At 41.9% G+C, this 21,311-nt stretch overlaps 1 protein-coding gene across 5 annotated transcripts in view; it reads left to right on the forward strand.

Moving 5' to 3' along the window:
• SLC9A9 (solute carrier family 9 member A9) overlaps window positions 1–18,034 on the forward strand; it is a 634,995-nt gene extending 616,961 nt beyond the window's left edge. For 2 of the 5 annotated variants that reach the window (XM_081569480.1, XM_081569477.1), the window contains exons 15-17: window positions 15,002–15,107; window positions 16,420–16,549; window positions 17,404–18,034. In XM_081569480.1, coding sequence (XP_081425606.1) covers window positions 15,002–15,107; window positions 16,420–16,549; window positions 17,404–17,582 — 415 coding nt within the window. In that variant the 3' untranslated portion in view covers window positions 17,583–18,034. Of the gene's footprint in view, window positions 1–15,001; window positions 15,108–16,419; window positions 17,064–17,403 lie in introns of those variants that run through there. The other 3 variants (XM_081569479.1, XM_081569478.1, XM_081569481.1) reach the window with 2 other exon arrangements.
• Window positions 18,035–21,311: the final 3,277 nt, after the last annotated feature.

Genomic DNA, 21,311 nt, shown 5'->3' on the forward strand with positions numbered 1-21,311 from the left:
GTTAGAGGTGGGGAAAAAAGTTTGCAAGTGACTGCATCTGAGAGAAAAATGTGCCTGGAGAGGAAAGTGAGATTATTTATGACAAGTGACCCTGTAATAACACAGGGCTCTCCTCTTGTGAGCTCTCAAAGGAAAAAGATTTTCTAATGTCTCATGAACAGGCTTCATTCCACAGCTCAAAATAACCCAGCGTTGTATATCCTGATTCCCGTACATGAAAAAACTCAGTGGATTACAGCAGTGAGCATTGCTGGGGAGTGTGTATGTGTGTAAGAGAGAGAGAGAGAGAGATTTGTTTTCCTCAAAGAGCCAAGGGATGTGCATTCTACTAGAAGTTCACTAAATGGCCAGGAAGAGGCAGTGTCTTCAGAGTATAGGAAAGCAGGATTGGCCTCAAGGACAACCAGGGCTCAGAAGAACACATTGATGAGAAAAGGCTGCTCTAAGGTGACCTTAAAAACCCGATGCCCAACATGAAAACACCTCCCTTCCAAGCAAACGTCTTACCCCGTGGAGACAGGTCCTTCCCATGTCAGGTGCCTCGGAATGTAAGTGCTCCATCTGAAGCCCTGCTGACATGAAACAGTGAGCTGAGCCTCCCTGGGCACTTCTGTGCAGGACACAGCACCAAGAACACAAGGGAATCTTCTGATAGTCAGTGTAGTAGCCAGCAGAAGAAACAGTAGGAATGCAGGCCACGTCAGCGGTGAGTGAATTGGGGGACATTTTAAATATATCTCTAATACTTACAATTCCTCAAAGGACACACCGAAAACTAGTAATAATAATGTTAACTAATGTTTGTTGAGCACTTTTTATGTGCCCAGACCTGTGCTTTTTTATCTCATTTAATCCTCTCCCCTATGAGATCACTATTATAAGCTATTTCCATTTTATGGATGGCAAAAATGAGGCTGAAAGAGCTTAGGAAATTGGCTTACTCACAGATAATAAGAGTTGTGATTCAAACCCAGCCTGTCTAACTACTCCCCACAAATAAATAAAAAATACACTGAAGACATGGGATTATTCAGAAGAAGCAGGAAGTTATGAGCTGAATTATATCCCCCTCCTCAAAAGGTATTTGTTGTTGTTCAGTCACTAAGTCATGTCCAACTTTTTGCAGCCCCATGGACTGTAGCACACCAGGCTTCCCCGTCCTCCACTATCTCCCAGAGTTTGCTCAAATTCATGTCCATTGAGTCATTGATGCTATCTAACCATCTCATCCTCTGCTGCCCCTTCTTCTCCTGCCCTCAATCTTTCCCAACATCAGAGTCTTTTCCAATGAGTCAGCTCTTCATACCAGGTGGCCAAAGTGCTGAAGCTTCAACTTCAGCATCAGTCCTTCCAATGAGTATTCAGGGTTGATTGGTTGACTGGTTTGATCTCCTTGCAGTCCAAGGGACTCTCATGAGCATTCTCTAGCACCACAGTTCAAAAGCATCAATTCTTAGGTGCTCAGCCTTTGTGGTCCAACTCTCACATTCTTACATGACTACTGGAAAAACCATGACTTTGACTATATGCACCTTTGTCTGCAAAGTGATGTCTCTGATTTTTAATATGCTGTCTAGGTTTTTCATAGCTTTTCTTCCAAGGAGCAAGCATCTTTGAAAGATATATTGAAGTCCTAACCCCGCATACCCCACAATGTAAGCTTCTTTGGAAATAGGTGCTTTGCAAATGTAATTATTTAAATTAAGACAAAGTCATACTGGAATGGGATGGGTCCCTAATCCAATAACACTGGTTTGCTTGTAAAGACAATCCTGTGAAGACTCAGGGGGACAGCATGGGAAGGTGAAGATAGTGATGCAGGGATGTACCTACAAGGCAAGGAACACTCAGGAGTTCAGGCCGTGACTAGGAGCCAGGAGAAAGGCAGGGGGCAGCTTGGCTCTCAGAGCCCTCAGAAGGAACCAGCCCTGCCATACCTTGATCTCAGACTCCTAGCTTCAAGAACTGTGAGACAATACATTTCTGTTATTTTTAAGCCACCCAGTGTGTAGTACTTTGTGATGCAGCCCTGGTAATCAAAGATACAAGGTAATTGCAATCTCTAAATAATTACCTAACCAGACCTACCGGAGCATCATGAGTCTCCTTAGTAATGAGAAAATAGAGGCACCAAGAGTTGAAGACATTTGCTCAAATTGAGAGGCAGTCACAAGCCAGAACCTCAGCCATCTGTGTTTGGTGTCTGCTGCCTTCCTCCCCGTGAAAGCACTGAAGGTAGTTTCCTCTTTAGCTCTGTGCTCTGGGCATCCTGACCCATGGTCCACGTTGAAGCTGCCAGTAGGGAAGTAACTATTCCCCTTCCCCCAAGGCAGAAGATGAGTACATGGGGGATCCTGCCCATGTCCACAGGAGGACCAGTCCCCCTTAGGCATACATTCTATTCTTATGTCCAGCAGAAGGGTCCAGCCTCATGGATGAGCCAGAGAGGGTTTGGGCAGGCTTAGCCACCTCCATATTAAATATGAACTCTGGGGTAGCTAGCTGAGACTCCAGCACTCACAAGACCACATTCAATCAGTGTTGGGGGGTGGGGGCAGAAATCAAATAAAAATTTCACTCCAAACCAGAGTGGAGACTTGGAATGCTGGTGCAGAGTCACTTCTCACAGCCCAGTTCTTCAAAACACTGCAAGGCAAGTGACCCATAAAAGCCTCTGGTTGAAATCACCATGAGCTAAAGGAGGGGGTCTGGGTCTTTGGCAGCACTTCCCCTAACAACCAGAAGGCTAGGAAAAGCCAAGCTTCGCTCTGTGTGAGTAACTGCAGCATTCTTCTCCAGAAATGTTTTCTCTCAAAACAATGAGCCGTGTGTAACCTTCTCTATGGTGCAAATGGACTTAACTGCATCTGATAGACAGCAAAGATTCCTGGAAATCTGTGATCCCATCCTGTGCCCAAAGGGAAAAATCTTCAGGACACAATAGTAGGAGGAGAAGCAATGGTAGTAAAAGTAACATTATTGTCATGGTTGTTATTATTGCACAGTGTAGCTCATAGATGTGGCACGTCCACAACCAGAGTCCTTCAAGAGACAAGATGTCATTTCATTCTGCTCCGCATCACTTAGACCACTTAGTGGTTTTCAAGGGGTTGTTATTATGCAGATTGCTAGGACCCTACCCAGGGTGTCAGGGTCAAGGGGCCGAAAATCTGCATTTTAAGAAGCAAAAAGCCATTCTAATACAGATATCAGGTGACCACACTTGGAGAAACTCCAGACTTAGACTTTCTTTTGTATTTAGATCCAAGGCTGTGGATCAGATGAACTCTCAGGTTTCTTTTCCTCCAGCCTCATGATTCCAATATTTCCCTCTGTTTATCTTGCGTCCACTTGCCCTACTTACATTGGCTGCTTTGGTATCCTACAACTGTCTTCTTTCCTTTAACCTTTCCAACAAATTCCACTGCCCTTTCTCTGCCCCTGGATTATCTATCTGGAGCTAATAGAATTAATATTTAATAGGTAGGCCTTATAGATACCAGTGATAAAAACCAACTCCCTATACAAATAGGATAGCAACCACATCATTTTATCAGCCTTTAGTCTGCCTTGGTCCTTAATACTTAATTGCCAGTTTCCTAGCTCAGGACCTCTAGGGGAGCATGGATACATTTTAAGGTATCTCTAAAATGTCCTGTGAAATTGTATGCAAATGATGAGCACACAGGCGTGTTTTCAGAGATGCTAGTCCAAGACCAGGGGAGGTTAAGAACCATGATTCCAGGTGCCATTGGACTCACCTGGTGTGACATGGGAAGTTCATTCTGGTAAATCAGAGCTACAGTGGTTGAATTATGGGCAATTCCCAGTTAGCTTAGGCATGTCAGACAGAGTACAATTTACAAATCTAGCTAGACCACATCCCCATTCATTAATAATGTGCTAGATACTATTAATAATTACCAAGGATATAAGATCAAATAAAATACAGTCTTGGAGGGTTCTGGGAGGAAGACAGTGGCAACAGCAGTCTTTCAATCTCTGGAGCAGTCAAAACCCCTGAGAGTTCTTAAAATTATTTACAAATGATGAGCACATAGGTATTTTTTCAGAGGGCTCCCTGAAAGCATTCAGGGAGTCAGTGTGCAGCATTCAGGAGAAAGGACCTTGGAGTGGCATCAAAATTGAGCTGCATAGAGATGATAGTGACGATTGGAAAGGCAAGGTCCAAATCAGCTGATGGGGGTGTGGGGGGAGCCAGTGGGCATAAGAAACAGGGCAGGAAAGCTCAGAATGCAGGATGCCATGTTTACCATTATATAAACACAGCAGAAGAGGGAGCCCTGTGAAGTCAGGACAGCTTTCCTGAGCCCTGCCTCATTCTTTAAGTTCAGGAAAACTAATTTTGCATAAAACTGAACAATAGAAAAGAAGTCAAATCCCATAGAGACTTATTATAAGGGAAAAAAAAAGAGGATAAGGAACAGATTAACATCTCTACAAATAATGAAAAAATGCCAGAAAGATGTACCCATAAATAGATCAAAACTATAACATACTATATTAAAACAGGTTAAAGGACACTAAGAAAATGATACAAGATATGAAAGAAGAAAATAAATCAAAATAAGAAAAAACTCTGGAGACAATTTAAAAGCTTACAAAAAATTATTTCAGAAATGAATAGCAAATCAGAAGGGCTACACAAGCAAATAAACACAATGGATAATACCTTAGGAGAAATTTCAGGTAAAAGGAAAGTGTTTTACATTAAAAAGAAATGAAGAAAAAAGATTTAAAAAGTTCAAGAGAAAGTGAAAAAAAAAATGAAGACAGGTAAAGAAGACTGAACATTCAGGAACAAAAAAAGAATTCTTGAAAAAGAAAAGCAAAGGAGGAAACAAGAGAAGTCCTAATTCAAAAGAGCTTTCCTGAAACACAACACACTTTACACGCTGGGAACTACACTCTGAAAGAGCACACCATGTACATGAGACTATCTATCAGGAACAACAAATATCAGAAAAAAAATTAGTGAAATTAATGAACTTTAAAAAAAAAAAAGTCCTTTGGGCATCTGCAGAAAAAATACATGGTTTATAAGGGAAAGACAATTATATTTTCATTAGACTGTTCAGGAGCAACTCCTTATGTCAAAAGAAAATAAAAACATGTTTAAGTAATCAACTAAACAAAGCATAGGTCAACAATTTTGCTTCCAGAAAACAGACTTTCAGTATATAAAGGGCACTGTTATCAATATGCACGAACTCAGAGAACGTTCCCATGAATTCTTCCTGAGGAATCTACTAAAGAACAAGCTTCAGACAATCCAAGTGACTAGGAAGACGTTGACATAAGGCCTGAAGGTGAGCATTAAATATATAGTTACCTGTAGAGCTAAGATTTAATGAGGTCTGAGAGAGAATATAGAATGTTGTGGTTATATGTTCTGACTGTGTAAATATAGCACAACTATGTATAGTTCTGTAGATTTTCTTTATTTAATAAGCTAGAATGGCAGAAGGATAAGCAAAAATGTTTAAATATTATAAAATATCCATATTCTGTAATTATTATGGTGGTAGTACTATTATTATGAGATTACTATAATACTATGGATAAAACAAATGAGTCATTACAGAATATTCTAATTTTATCCATTTCTTATGTACTTGAGAATCATAAATTCTTGAACTGAATTGGAAGCATCAATAGGAACTCATGAGATATATAACCAGTGGTGTGGTGAAGCTGGTTTACAAGAGCTGGTAAGAACAGGTTGTACACATCTTGCCCAGATCAACATTTAATGACTTCATGTTGATATAGTAGAATAAGCCATAATGGGAGTGTTCACGCTGTGGAAATTGGGAAATGCTACAAATCTGCCCTTTTTTTCAAGTGAGTCAGTTGTTTAACATTTACCAGCACCCCGTGGTATACTGCAACACTTGATGCCCAGATTGTGATATTAAAATACCATTTCTCACTGAAAAAAACACCAAGGAATGTTGTACAAATAGCTGGTTTGAGGTCCAAAACAGGAAATGTACAAGATGAACCTACAACTTGTCATACAGATGACAAGGAAGCTATCAAATATACTAGCATTATGTCAATAGGACTCAGAAGCCAATCTGAAGATTCCCATTGACCAAAAAGCTTCAGTTTGACCTTCAATGATGGGAATAATTACAATCAAATTCATTTAAATTCATTATTTCATGGTGATATTTAAGCAAAGAAAAAGTCATTTTTAGGGAGTCATAGCCAATCGCTATCTGGTAAACTAGTAAACAGATGGAATAAATCAAACATTTATTTTGCCTTTCCTATATTGACTATTCCACTGAACATTCCAATAGGACAAATGAAAACTGTCTCTTTATAAAAGTATTCTACCTAATAAAAGAATAAAAAGATAAAATTAGAATTTCACTGTTTGCATATCCCAGTCAGCAAATAGATATAGGTATTACACATCAGTGGCTGCTGAGATCACACAGAGAGAGACAGCCAGATATGCTGTGCCTTCTTAAGTCTTCCTGATGGGAGAAAATAGAACCTGAGTCTGATCCCAACTCTGGATCCAGCTGGCAATTTGCAGGAAATACAAAGGGCAGAGGAACATGATGGGTTGCACGTGAGTTTGCAACCAGCAATTCAGACTATGGGAAACTCCATAGGTCAAATGGCCCAAGTTCTTTAGCAGATAAATTATAAAGAAAAGGGTAGAAGAGTAATCTATAGATTAAAAGATATAATCAATTCAGTTCAGTTCAGTCGCTCAGTCGTGTCCGACTCTTTGCGACCCCATGAATCTCAGCACGCCAGGCCTCCCTGTCCATCACCAACTCCCGGAGTCCACCCAAACCCATGTCCATTGTGTTGGTGATGCCATGCAACCATCTAATCCTCTGTCGTCCCCTTCTCTTCCTGCCCTCAATCTTTCTCAGCATCAGGGTCTTTTCCAATGAGTCAGCTCTTTGCATCAGGTGGCCAAAGTATTGGAGTTTCAGCTTCAACATTAGTCCCTCCAATGAACACCCAGGACTGACCTCCTTTAGGATGGACTGGTTGGATCTCCTTGCAGTCCAAGGGACTTCAAGAGTCTTCTCCAGCACCACAATTCAAAAGCATCAATTCTTTGGTGCTCTGCTTTCTTAATAGTCCAACTCTCACATCCATACATGATTGCTGGAAAAATCATAGCCTGGACAAGATGGACCTTTGTTGGCAAAGTAATATCTCTGCTTTTTAATATGCTGTCTAGGTTGGTCATAACCTTCCTTCCAAGGAGTAAGCGTTTTTTAATTTCATGGCTACAATCACCATCCGTAGTGATTTTGGAGCCCAGAAAAATAAAGTCTGTCACTGTTTCCCCATCTATTTGCCATGAAGTGATGGAACCAGATGCCATGATCTTAGTTTTCTGAATGTTGAGCTTTAAGCCAACTTTTTCACTCTCCTCTTTCACTTTCATCAAGAGGCTCTTTAGTTCTTCTTCACTTTCTGCCATAAGGGTGGTGCCATCTGCATATCTGAGGTTACTGATATTTCTCCCAGCAATCTTGATTCCAGCTTGTGCTTCTTCCAGCCCAGCGTTTCTCATGATGTACTCTGCATATAAGTTAAATAAGCAGGGTGACAATATACAGCCTTGACGTACTCCTTCTCCTATTTGGAACCAGTCTGTTGTTCCATGTCCGGTTCTAGTTGTTGCTTCCTGACCTGCATACAGGTTTCTCAAGAGACAGGTCAGGTGGTCTGGTATTCCCACCTCTTTCAGAATTTTCCACAGTTTATTGTGATCCACACAGTCAAAGGCTTTGGCATAGTCAATAAAGCAGAAATAGATGTTTTTCTGGAACTCTCTTGCTTTTTTGATGATCCAGTAGATGTTGGCAATTTGATCTTTGGTTCCTCTGCCTTTTCTAAAATCAGCTTGAACATCTGGAAGGTCACGGTTCACGTATTGCTGAAGCCTGGCTTGGAGAATTTTGAGCTTTACTTTACTAGCGTGTGAGATGAATGCAATTGTGCGGTAATTTGAGCATTCTTTGGCATTACCTTTCTTTGGGATTGGAATGAAAACGGACCTTTTGCAGTCCTGTGGCCCCTGCCGAGTTTTCCAAATTTGCTGACATATTGAGTGTAGCACTTTCACAGCATCATCTTTTAGGATTTGAAATAGCTCAACTGGAATTCCATCACCTCCACTAGGTTCGTAGTGACGCTTTCTAAGGCCCACCTGACTTCACATTCCAAGATGTCCGGCTCTAGGTGAGTGTGAGTGATCACACGTTCGTGATTATCTGGGTCTTGAAGATCTTTTTTGTACAGTTCTTCTGTGTATTCTTGCCACCTCTTCTTAATTTCTTCTGCTTCTGTTAGGTCCATACCATTTCTGCCCTTTATCGAGCCCATCTTTGCATGAAATATTCCCTTGGTATCTCTAATTTTCTTGAAGAGATCTCTAGTCTTTCCCATTCTATTATTTTCCACTATGTCTTTGCATTGATCACTGAGGAAGTCTTTCGTATCTCTCCTTGCTATTCTTTGGAACTCTGCGTTCAAATGGATATATCTTTCCTTTTCTCCTTTGCCTTTCGCCTCTCTTCTTTTCACAGCTATTTGTAAGGCCTCCTCAAACAGCCATTTTGCTTTTCTGCATTTTTACATTTTTAAACCAGGCAAGACCAAACTGTAGTGTGTCAGAATGCACATTTAAGTGACAAAACTATAAAAAGAAAAAACCTCAAAGAAGTGATTAGTGTAACAGTCAGGATACAGTTACTTTTGGGGAAAGGAAGAAGTTTTGATTAGGATGAGACACCTGGAAAGGGCTTCAAGGGTTAGGCCACATAGTTCTGTTTCCTGAAATCTGGAAGCTTCCATTTAGATATAATACATTAGGCTTGTGAGGTTTGATGTATCCCTTTTTCATTTTACAATAAAAGATTTTACTTAATAATAAATTTCTTTCCCTCTGGCTTTCCAAGTGATTCAGTGGATAAGCAATGCAGGAAATGTGGGTTTGATCCCTGGATCAGAAAGATCGCCTGGAGAAGGAAATGGCAAGCCACTCCAGTATTTTTGTCTGGAGAATCCCATGGATAGAGTCTGGCAGGCTACAAAGCGTTGGACACAACTGAAAAGATTGAGCACGCACACAGGTACATCCTTGCCCTCAGGGAGCTTAGAATCTAAAGAGGGAGAAAGAGATGTAAACAATTAACTTCAAGACAATGTGATAAATGCTATCAGGAAGGTATGTACATATTGACCTTGAAGGGAGACCAAGACACATGAGTGGCAGAGCTCAGAGATCAAGCTGAAGGAGGTTACAGTCACTCCTTGCTAGCTTATTCTAGACAGTTCTGCTTACTCATCAGAGTGTTTATCCAGACTTCCGTTCTGCCCCAGCAGTTATCTAGGGCAATTTCCTCTAGAATGGTAAAGGTTGGATTGTCAACCAAAGGAATACATGTTCGCCCATGTGTGTGAATAGCAGGTTTCTACCTTTCCTTGATTTTAAACCAGAATTTCATGGATAGCCTAGGAGGAGAAGGTGCCATCTTGATAGGTTGTTCTGGAAATAGAGTAGTTGCTGGGATAGGATCCCACCCCTATGTTCCCTGTGAGCGCCCAGTGCAGAACTGAAGTCAAGCGAGAGAGAACAGAGTGATGAAACAGCTTAAAGAGGAGGGCTTTCGTTGGGCTCTTAAAGCCTTTCTCCAACCTGAACCTCAAAGACAACTTAGCAGAATGGTTGATCACATCCTTAGACAAGATGGCAAGACAGTGAGTGTCTAATTACAGAATCCAATAAATCCAAAGGAAAGAGGGGGAACACACTCAACTTGTTAGCCCCCATTTCCTGTGAAACAAAGCATAAAGGGTGTGATTTGTACATTGAAATCAAAGAGTGAAAGGGTGTGTACAATTTGGGGATGTCCTCTGCTAGATCTGTTCATAGATGCTGAGTAAAGAACCGTGTGGGGACTCAGCAAGTCCATAGCAAATGGGACGTAGTTTTATGAAGGTGAAAAGAGAAAGTCACTCAGTCGTGTCTGACTCTTTGAGACCCCAAAGACAATGGACAAAAAATGATGATTTAAAATAATCAAAACATTTTACAGATGAGCCTGTTTACAGGGCAGGAATAGAGACACAGACATAGAGAATGGATGTGTAAACACAGTGAGGAAGGGGAGGATGGGAAGAATTGGGAGATTGGGATTGACAAATATACGCTACCATGTGTAAAATAGCTAGCTAGTGGGAAGCTGCTGTATAACTCAGGGAGCTCAGCTTGGTGCTCTCTGATGACCTAGAGAGATGGGATGTGAGGGGGAGGGGAGAGAGCTTCAAGGAGGAGATATGTGTATACATATGGCTGATTCATCACTTTGTTGTACACCAGAAACCAACAGAGCATTGTAAAACAATAATACTCCAATAAAAATTTTAAATAAATAAAATAAAGCAAAAACTAATAGAAGAGAGAAATCAATGTCACCATGTACTTTGGAAGTTAGTTCAGTTAAGCACTAAATTTAGGTCTGGACCTGCTGATAGCAGATGCATTTTCTCTTTTGGCCTGAGTTAATTGTCTTTCCTATTTCACGCATGTTAAATTCCGGGTAGAGCTTCAGCTTTTACTTACATCTCCTGAACCAAACTGCTATTTCCAAACTCATGCCCTTTAAAAATGAGAAAAGTCATTGTTTTTTTTTCCCTCCAGAGCCTAACATTTCATCTCGATGTATTTCTAACTTATTAGAAAGGCAAAACTAGCTGTACCAAAAATACCCAGTGGGGAATCTCTCTCTCTCCAGACATATACTAGAACCTGATAAGAAAAATAACCCATTTTGCAAAATCAGCAGTAGGGGTTTTCTGGAGATCAAAAGAGTTTTCTTACTATTTTAATAATTCCAGTAACCCTGGAGATCTAACCACTTTCCAGACCCTTCTCAGCAATGAAGAACTCAGAAGGTCACTGATTTCCCCATTCCAAATCAGTTATCCAATCAGATGAGATCTGTTACTCAGTGTCTCTGTAACAGAAGGAAGATGCTCAATGTGATGGAAATGTCTGGGATCTCAAGGCTAGTTCTTCCAATAACTAACTGGCTAAATTCCACTGAGCAATTCTTTTATTCTCTTCGAGCTTACTGTCTTCACTAATTCAACAACTATTACTTGAACATCTGAAATGTATCAACCACTGTACCAGGTGAAGGGGACAGCCCTACCCTCAAGGTGACCACCACCTAGAGACAAGAATATATGGCAAAAACACTTTCCTTTCTATACAGTGACAGTTGCTCAGTCGTGTCCGACTCTTTGCAACCCCATGGACTGTAGCCCATCAGGCTCCTCTGTCCATGGGATTCTCCAGGCAGGAATACTAGTGTCGGTTGCTATTCCCTTCTCCAGGGGATCTTCCCAACTCAGGGACTGAACCTGGGTCTCCCGCATTGTAGGCAGATTCTTTACCATGTGAGCCACCAGAATGTAACTGTTAATTTTCTTATGTGGGTACCTCACTAGTTTTGCACATAAAATAAAAACATGTGAGTCTATGAAGGAACAAATGAATGATCGAGCAAGTGAGATACAATGGCTGTTTTCTAGCCACTTTATCTTGTGTCATTACCACATGGTCCCTTTTGTCTAAAAACTTAGTCCCAAGAAGTCGGTTTTGACTTGAACTTCCTCAGCCTTTTATCCTCAGGAAATCCTCATCTGTTGGCTGTCATCTGCCCCCTTCATTCTTCCCTTGGCACAGTCACCCAGAATCTACCTCCATCACTCATAGCACCCCTGAATATTTTCCTAGATCATAAATTCAATAAACATCCATTGAGCACATAACATTATATACGGCAAGCTCTGGGCAAACTAAGATGTTGGCGAACATAGACCCTGCTGCACGTGGTGTGTGTGGACGGTGCTTACACATTCCATTCACTGCCACAGGATGTATGTGTTATTTCCTTGACCTGAAGCTACTGAGACACAGCCAGAATGGCATCATGAGTTTCCTAGAAGAAGAGTTTTATGACAACAAATTCTCCTACCTCTCACCTACCGCCTGACACCAGCCCCCCATACAATAATGTTTAACCCAAATAGCTATTCTTGCTGCAGGAGCAGCTTAAATTTTCCAACTACTAACTACTAGCTTGTGACTCCTGATACCACACCAAGTGCTGAGTGCCTTTCTCTCATCTCTACCCTAGCATCATTTCTCCTCTGTTATGTGAACAATCGACGCACCACTTTCTCCAAAAAGTATTACTTAAGAAATAATTTTTTTTATAAAATCGCATTTGAATGGCATGTGAGAGAGTGCAACACCATTTTCCCACATTATGTCAGTTAATATTCACAGCAACACTTGAGACTCCCAGGGGTCAGTTGCTAGACCATAGGTCATAGAGTCAGTGAAGGGGCAGAGATGCCAGTTGTACACAAGTCTTCTGAGTTGGGAATCCCAGAGCCTGTCCAGAGGGACCAAATGGTAGCCCATTTTGTCCAGGCCTCACATTCACAGAAAGCCACAAAGTAAGTGATTAAGTGTTAGCTCCAATAATAAGACATAGAGAGTTAAAGAGATACCTCATGGAGGGCAAGAGGAGAAGGGGGCAACAGAGGATCCAGAGATGGTGGGATGGCATCACTGACTCAATGGACATGAGTTTGAGCAAATGGGAGATAGTGAAGAATAGGGAAGCCTGGCATGCCACAGTCCATGGGGTCGCAAAGAGTCGGACACGATTGAGCCACTAAGCAACAACACTGGGATGAAAAGAAGAAAATGTTCATTGTGCAATTTTAAACTTGTGTTTTCCTTTTGTGACATGGTCTTGGCATTTTGATTTTTATATTGAGAATCTCAAACAATGGAAGTTGCCCATGCCTCTCCTAAACTTAGAACCTTGACAAACCCCATTTTTACTTATACAACATCGCTAAAAATGTTGCTTATTTGCTGTCACTTTTCCATCTGGAAATAAAATTGGCTGGATTTTCTTTGATTTATGTGCTGTGCTTGCTAAGTCACTTCAGTTGTGTCCAACTCTTGCGGCCCCATGGACTATAGCTCCTCTGTAGAACTCCAGGCCCCTCTGCCCACGGGATTCTCCAAGCAAGAATCATTTCCTTCTCCAGGGGATTGTCATTTCCTTCTCCAGGGGATCTTCCTGACCCAGAGATCAAACCTGCATCTCTTGTGTCTCCTGCATTGGCAGGTGGGTTATTTACTACTAGTGCCACCTGGGAATCTGTCACTTTTCCATCTGGAAATAAAATTGGCTGAATTTTCTTTTACACTCCAGTTATGTGTGTGTGTGTGTGTGTGTGTGTGTGTGTGTGTGTGTGTGTGTATCCTCCATCTCAGCTCCCTATTAAAAAAAAATCTTTTCCCCTGACCTATGCACACCATAAAGCCTATTAGACCATATGCTCCTGCCTGAGCAGGTCACAGCTCACCAGCAGGGGTGTGGTCTGCAAGCTTTTCTCCCTGAAGAACCAACTGGTCACATGCTCAATTCCACCCTGAGAAATTCCCTTCTGCTAGCATATGATGGTTGTGGATGCAGATAGCAAAGGGAGCCTCTGGATTACTTAAAATCATCGTATCTTTAGGCCTCAATGCCTTCATCCATAAAATGAAGGAAATAACACTCCGTAATAAAAATTAATGGAAGATCATCAAGAGCTTTCCAGAGTTGTAGACAGACTTGCAAGATGTCGCAGGCAATGCCAGGCTCTGAACTTTAATATCTTCCCCATCAACTGAGCACAACAGCTGCGTATCTGAAAGGAGTCGTCAAGTTTTCCACTTGCAGTTGCAATCACAGACCCTCTTAAGTATCTCTTCAGTAGCTCTCCTCACATCATAACTAGGCTGTGTTCATGAGCCTCTCCTGCTTTGTCCCCACTGTGGGGGTGAATGATTCAAAGCCAGAGGCCAGCAGATTCCTGGCCCCTGCCGGCTGCATGCTCCTCTGTCCCACACACTCAGGGTATCCCGGAATAATGGAGTGGTGTTGTCCACCCATGGATGGGCTCCAGTAGAGCCTCCACTAAAATCTTCTCTTGTCTTGAGTGCCTGGGGGTGAGTGTGCATCTTCATGAGCCAACATTAACTGCTTTCCATTTTTTCCCCCTCTCCCTATTTATTATAGCATTTCAGAAAGTTGACGAGGTGAACTATTCTCCAGCAGAGGAAATAATACAAAGCTTGAAAGTTGTTTCTGATGGAATGGTGAAATAATTTCGCTACCTTTCTGGGAGGAAAAAAGAAAAAAGGCAACCTGAGGCGGCAGCCTCTAGGGATTTCATTATTGCTAGATTGGAGGGAAACCTAAAGGCTTTAGATGAGCAGGTTTTTCTTTTAACTCATTAGAGCACTTTGGGAAGAAGAGAGGAGAAAGACAGGTGCTAGACAGTAGAATAAACCTAGCTCCAGCTTATTTACATAATTTTGTATGGCAACGCATTGATGTATGAAGTATAAAGTGACTGTGTTGAATAGTGAAAATAAACTACTTTGGCAAACAATCTGTGTTCACTACCCAGTTCTCGAATGAGGGGACGTTTTATGAAATACCTCTTGCTTTTTTGTGTGTGAAAATTACCAGTGGTTTAAGCTGTGTGTGCAGTTTTAGGAAAACACAATCTTTTATGCTGTTATTTCAAATAATTCTTAAGAATACATTCTCTAAGCAGAGGAGACGTTGAGTGGGAGAGGAGAGGAGAAGAGGACCATTTACACCTCTCTGACGTCGGCTGGTCCAGGTGCCATTTCCCCATGATTAAAGACTACCAGGAGCGCTGGGAAAGTGTGCGGATCAAAGAATATAAATGCCAAATTTGTGCAGGCCACATTACTTCCTCAGTGAGGGAGTAGGGGATTTTAAGGTAAAAAATAACTATCTTTCACTGCATGCAAAGGTTTGTGCTATGTGAGAAACTCAATCCTGACTTCCTTGTGGCAAGTATTCCTTAACAGGCCTCACAGATACCTGAAACCAATTCTAACCCACTCTGGTCCTCCACTGACCACGACATTACCTGAATGGTGTGGCCCAATTTCCCGACTGCTCACCAGTCCTCAGGCCTATGGGGTGAGTAAATATCTCTTGAGGGACAGGGTTGGTGAATACTGATAAAACCCAGAACCTTGGGGCTATTTCTTCCTGCCTTGAGGAGGAAGCAAACAGTTCTTAAAATTCACTGCACCAAGAAGCTTCTCTCTTTTCTTTTCCATTGTTGCTGATGTGGGCTCATTCTTCTTTTTAAAAATGAAATTTTTTACTGTCACCAATATTTTTAACCATAAAATGAATTTAGAAAAATATAAAAGAAGTAATGTGTCCTCACAAACTGCTATGTTTTGAGGTTTTGAATATTAGGCCGGGTGCCTTATAGCTGAAGGGAGTGGAATAAAAAAACTGCTGAGAAGCAATTAGACTCCCTCACAGCAAATCAGAGTGTCAGAGATGGGAGAGGAGCAGAACCTTGGAGTTTGTGGCACCCTTGGAGGTGGCCGACCCCATGTCTAAACAAAGAAAAAGTCATCTCAGATCTCAGATGTGCTCAGAACACAGCAGTCTGAGCAAGCGATTCTAAGTGTGTCCTCAGACCAGCAGTTCCAGCCTCACTTGGAAACTTGTTTTAAACATAGATGCTCAGGCCCCACCTCAGAATTCTGGTCTCAGGAACCCAGTATCTGTGCTTTAAAGAGTGATTCCAGAACAGGCTGAAGTTTGAAACCACTGACCGAAGGTCACCTAACCAGGGCTCATTCTACAGGGAATTCTGTAAGGTCTTCCCAAAGCCAGTGAAAGAAAACTTGAGATTTTAATTCCTTTTCTTCAAGGGGAGAACAACTTCATTGGACAGATCTAGTTGGTTTCCACCATTACCCACCATGGAAACTTCCAACCACTTTTAGTCTTGGGACAATCATCCCATTTGAAACTTTTCAAAGAAAATATAGCAGACATTGAGTTAAAATATTAAAACCAATACTGGTGCATTCCAAAACCAATATTGGGACTCATTCTGTACTCGGAGGTCAAACAATTCTAAAAACTCCTCTCATCCAGGTTAGATACCCATTCAAAACATCCATAGCATTTTATTTTAACTCCCCTAACCCACAGACATGCTCAATTGGCACACGTTCTCTTACTGATGAGACTTAGAGACTTCTTATGATTGTGTGATGATGTCCATCTTCAAGGTCATCTTAGAAATGTTTCACAACTCCTGCAGACATGGAAAAGGTTACATGTGGCATACCAAAAACTTCACCCAAGTCAAGACAGGGCAGTGTAAAAAGGAAAATGAACATCCTGTTCTCCTATACTGCAGGACTGCTATTGTCTTCTGCTTTTATCAAATGACCTCTCTCTCTTTCTTTCCAAAATCTAGGAACATCTCAAAGAGGATGATGTTGAATGCATTGTAAACCAGGACGAGCTTGCCATGAATTACCAGGAGCAAGGCACCTCACCCTGCAGCCCTCCTGGGGAGGACCAGAAAGCTTCACCCCAGACTCCAAGCAAGGAAAACATTTACGAGGGGGACCTTGGCCTGGGAAGCTATGAACTCAAGCTTGAGAAAACTCCTAGTCAATCCCAGCTGAATTGATGGGTGTGAACAGTGCAGACATGATCACAGGTCATGCAGGGCTTACTGAGGAATACAAGCCAAGCTGATGAGGCCCAGTGCATGGAAAGAGGCTGGAAAGTGTATAAAGAGCAGAAAGGAGAGATTCAAAACATGCATCCTCTGGTGCCCACAGAAATGAGAATTTATTATCATCTCTCTATATTAGGCAACTGATTTAAGTTTTGGACAGTGCTATTTTTATTAATGAATTGGGTAGGGTGGGGAGGGTGTGGGGATAGGAGACAGGCGTCTAGTTGCTGGAAGGATGAAACAGTTGTTCTCGTGTCTGCAAGGTGTTTCTTTTCTGTGTACAGCTCTCCTGACCCTTCCCTCAGATTTGAGATTCTATTCCCTCATTAGGGAGAGTTTTAAAACTCTGTTTAAAAAGAGTTTCTGAGCTTAAATGCGTGGCTCCTAAGCTGAAGGGAATACCCATTTATTCAGAAAGTGACGCGTTTTACATGTTTAGAACCTAGGGTCCCCCACGCTCCTAGTGATCCAGGGCTATTTGTCCAGATAAATGCTCCATACCACTGCTGATGGCCTTGGTGCGTGGGAACCCCGTCCTCCTGGACAGCCTCTTCAAGCGGCTCCTCCCACTGCTTGAAGGGGTTCCTGACAGCTGGGAAGCACTCCGCACTAAACGCAGTGCCGCTTTCCACCTTGGCGGGACCCCGTCCCCGCACCGGGTTTCAGCTTTCCTATCCTTGCTTGCATTCGAGTCACTTCTTGTGTCTGTGGCAGGTCCTTCTGTCTGTGGGGCGATGAGATTCCATAGCCCACGCTCCTCTCCAGGCATAGCTCTCACCTGCGAACAGCAGCGCCGTGCGGGTGCTAGAAGAGCAGGACTGCGCATGCGCAGAGACCCCACGCAGCGCCAAGGACGCAGCATCAGCACCCTCCTCACAAGACGTGGCTCGTGACCTGCGGCGGAAAGACCAACACAACAGCTTTTAATTCAGCTGCACGACCTGTGCCTTTAAGCCATTAAGATACCTCAAACTCAGCTTCTCTTGAAATAACAGATGTTCATATCTGACTCCAAAAAGGTCAGCCCGAAAAGGGCAGCCTGAGTCATAGGTGCCCAGGTTCTGAGGAGTCTGCATCTGAGGATGAGCGTCTTCCTGGGGCCCAAAACTTGAAAGTAACATATGCTTTGCTGACAAGTCTTCAGGCTTTCGCCATGAACCATGGAGGTGCCGGGCACGCCGCTATGCACAGCAATCCTCTTGCTTTCCAAACAGTAGAATCCAGGGGCACAAATTATTTTCTACTCAGCTAAGTATATCCTGGTCATTCCAGATAAATATGGCAAGCGGCAGAGCATGAAGTTTTCTAATTTGACTTAATCCTAATAAAACTTTGTTATAAAGTACAATTGTGTTCGCTAGTACATTATTTAAAAACGTCTTTTACTGTCCTAGGGCTTCCCTTTTAGCTCAGTCGGTTTACCGACTGCAATGCAGGAGACCCAGGTTCGATTCCTGGATCTCCAGGGAAGATCACCTGGAGAAAGAAATGGCAATCCACTCTAGTTTTGCCTGGAGAATTGCCTGGAGAATCCCCATGGACAGAGGAGCCTGTCAGGTTATAGTCCATGAGGGTCGCAAGAGCCGGACACGACTTAGTGACTAAACCACCATCCACTGTCCTTGCTAATTGGCAGTGCTAAGCCCTTACTCTTGAAGTGCCAGGTGAAGTGGGCACTGAAAGGTGATGTAAGGGAGATGCAGGCATCCTCTGGCCAGGAAAAGTCATGGGAGTTTCTGGCCGAGTCAATGATGCATGCAGAGAGCATGGAGCTGGGAGGACATGAGAAGGGAAGGTGGAGTCAAGCAGAGGGGAGCACCTCCTCCTTTCACATGGCAGGGGACCAGAAACCAAAAAGAGCTTCAAAAATAGGGGAGGAGGGACTAGAGGAGAAAGGACCAAAGGAAGGGTGAAAGAGAAAGGTTCATCTTAACTTCTGCCTTTATCATGTGAAAGGAAGGGACGAGAACTCATGTTTTGTTTCTTTCCCTTTGCATGGAAAAAGACACACCAAGGAAAGAGAAGGTCCCTCCAAAACAGACAAATGTGAGTGGGGACAGAAGTGGAGAGAAGGGAGAGAAATATGACATGCTGGATGGAAATGAGGTGGGGTGAAGAAGGAAAGATACACGGTCTAACCCAGCACCAACTTGCTAAGATGGCAGAGAAAAAATAGCCTCCTGGCCACAGGCAAAGCTCACTTCTGCTTGGAAAAAGAATCTTTTTTTCAGCTGAACATCTTCAACCATTACCACAAGGAGATTGTGCATGTGTGTTCAGGCGTGTCTGACTCTTTGCAACCCCATGGACTGTAGCCCCACCAGGCTGCTCTGACCATGGAATTTTCCACGCAAGAATACTGGAGTGGGTTGCCATTTCCTTCTCCAGGGGATCTTCCCAACCCAGGGATCGAACCTGTGTCTCCTGCGTTGGCAGGAGGATTCTTTACCACTGTGCCACCTGGGAAGCCCAACAAGAAGACTGAGGGCTTCTTAATCTAGGCTGGACCACTTATCCCAATGACTCCAGGTAGGTATGATATTGGGAGTTTGAGGAAATTGTGTCCCACCCAATAAGACAGAGTTCCAGTTTCAAGATGTAACATCCAGCCTCTTTCCCTCTGAGTTAGCCCAAGACCAGAACAGAGGCTAACTGGTGAACCAGTTAACAATTCATAAACCCCAAATTCTCTTTTTGCTCCTGTTGTGAAGAGTAACAATTCATGATCTTAAGAAATGCTCTGTGCTTTGATTAGCAGCATCAGGGCTATGCAATTCAAGCCTATTATTTACTGCCAGTTTCTAATGAATAATAAAAGCAAAGGAGCTTTATTCAAACCACTAATGCTTGCATTCATTATTAGAGCTTTAAACAGCATCCTAATTAATTGGCTTATGGTTCTCCTTTGAACTTCTTACCATATACACGTCACACATATATACACATGCAGGTGTGCACACGCGCGCGCGCACACACACACACACACACACAGAGTAGCTCTCACTGTCAGGGTCCCAGCTAACACCTCTTTAGTTTTCTGCCTGTTACTCAGCACATGTCTGAACAAGTCTGAAGCCCGGTGGTAAATGCTGTCATGGTCTTCATTCGTAAAGTTTCTAGAAACTTCTTGGAGGACAACTTTATGGTAAAAATCAAAGCTGAAAATTCAAATACCCTTTGACCCACCAGTTTTATGGGCAAAATTTTGATTCCAGATATTTGAGGATTTTATACATATGAAGGATATTTATTGAAACAAATGAATTGATACCCTGGTTAAATAAAACATGCCACAGGCATCTCATGAAACAGCATCATATGTACTGATATGGAATGATCTCCAAGATATATTGCTAAACAAAAAGACCAAGGTGCAGGGCAGATGGTGTGCTGCCATTCTGGAAGGTTAAAGAAGAAACTGGTAGTATGACTGGCTCTTAAGAATTGAAGAGAAACCTAACACTTTTGTATCTTTTGGGTTTTGTACACTGTAGATGCATTAGTTATTCAAAATAATAATGAGAAGAAGAAAATTCCTATGAAATAACACATTGAGGTGCTGAGCTAAAATAGGAAGTAAGGACTGGAAAAGCTATTTTACAACACAGTCTTTGAGACCTTGAGAATACCAAGTATAGCATCAATAGTACCAAGAGCTTCTGGTTTATTCATTTGCATCATTCAACACATATGGATGCAAACTATATAAAAGGTCTTTAAAATTCAAAGATATGTGGCTCAGTCTCATCAAATATCTAGAAGAAGACAGACACTATAAGGTATCTAGACATATGATAAAGGTATAGTAACAAAAACACTGTAGTATTGGCTCAGAAATAAGCAAAGAGAACAAGAAAATCTACTACAAAGGACAGAAACAAATTCATGACGTATATTTAGAAACTTAGTTCATAAAAAAATGTCATTTCAACTTGGGAGAGTGGATGAATAGACTATTATCCAATAAACAGTATGGACCAATTTGACATTCAATATGGAAAAAGAAAGAAAATTAGACAATACTCTCAACAGACACAAAATTAAATTCCAAGTAACTTTAAGAGTTAAATGGAAAAAGTAAACCTGCAGGATAACAAAAATATAAAATAAAATATGGATATGCGTATGGATGGTCTTCCTGAGAAAGATACAAACCGAAAACAGAGAATGACACATTTGACTCCACAAAAATATAAAATTTCTTATAATCAAAAACACAACAAGCAACATTTTTAAATGAAGCAGAGAAAAATACACATATACGTTTTGTTTGTGTGACTAAGGGTTATTCTTCAAATTATACAAAGAACTCTTACTGATGCATGAGAAAAAAAAAACTGCTGAATACAAAAATATGTCAAGTATGTAGACTCAGATATGATTCCTTCTATCCAGACTTCCACTTTTATGCTTCTCTGTAGAAAAGAAATACTTGGCATTTATGCATGAGGAGGTGTAAAAATGATATTCATTGTGACATGGTTATTACAAAATACTGGCGGAGAGGGAGAATATCCATCAATAGCAGGGGTTAACTAAACTGTATTATACCCATATTCTGCAGCAGTTATACTCTCTGTTGAGATGGACCCATACACATAAACTCACATGGAAATATTTTC

This window comes from Giraffa tippelskirchi, chromosome 2 (assembly GCF_054371585.1).
Source record: "Giraffa tippelskirchi isolate mGirTip1 chromosome 2, T2T-mGirTip1v1.2.pri, whole genome shotgun sequence".
Lineage (NCBI taxonomy): Eukaryota > Metazoa > Chordata > Mammalia > Artiodactyla > Giraffidae > Giraffa > Giraffa tippelskirchi.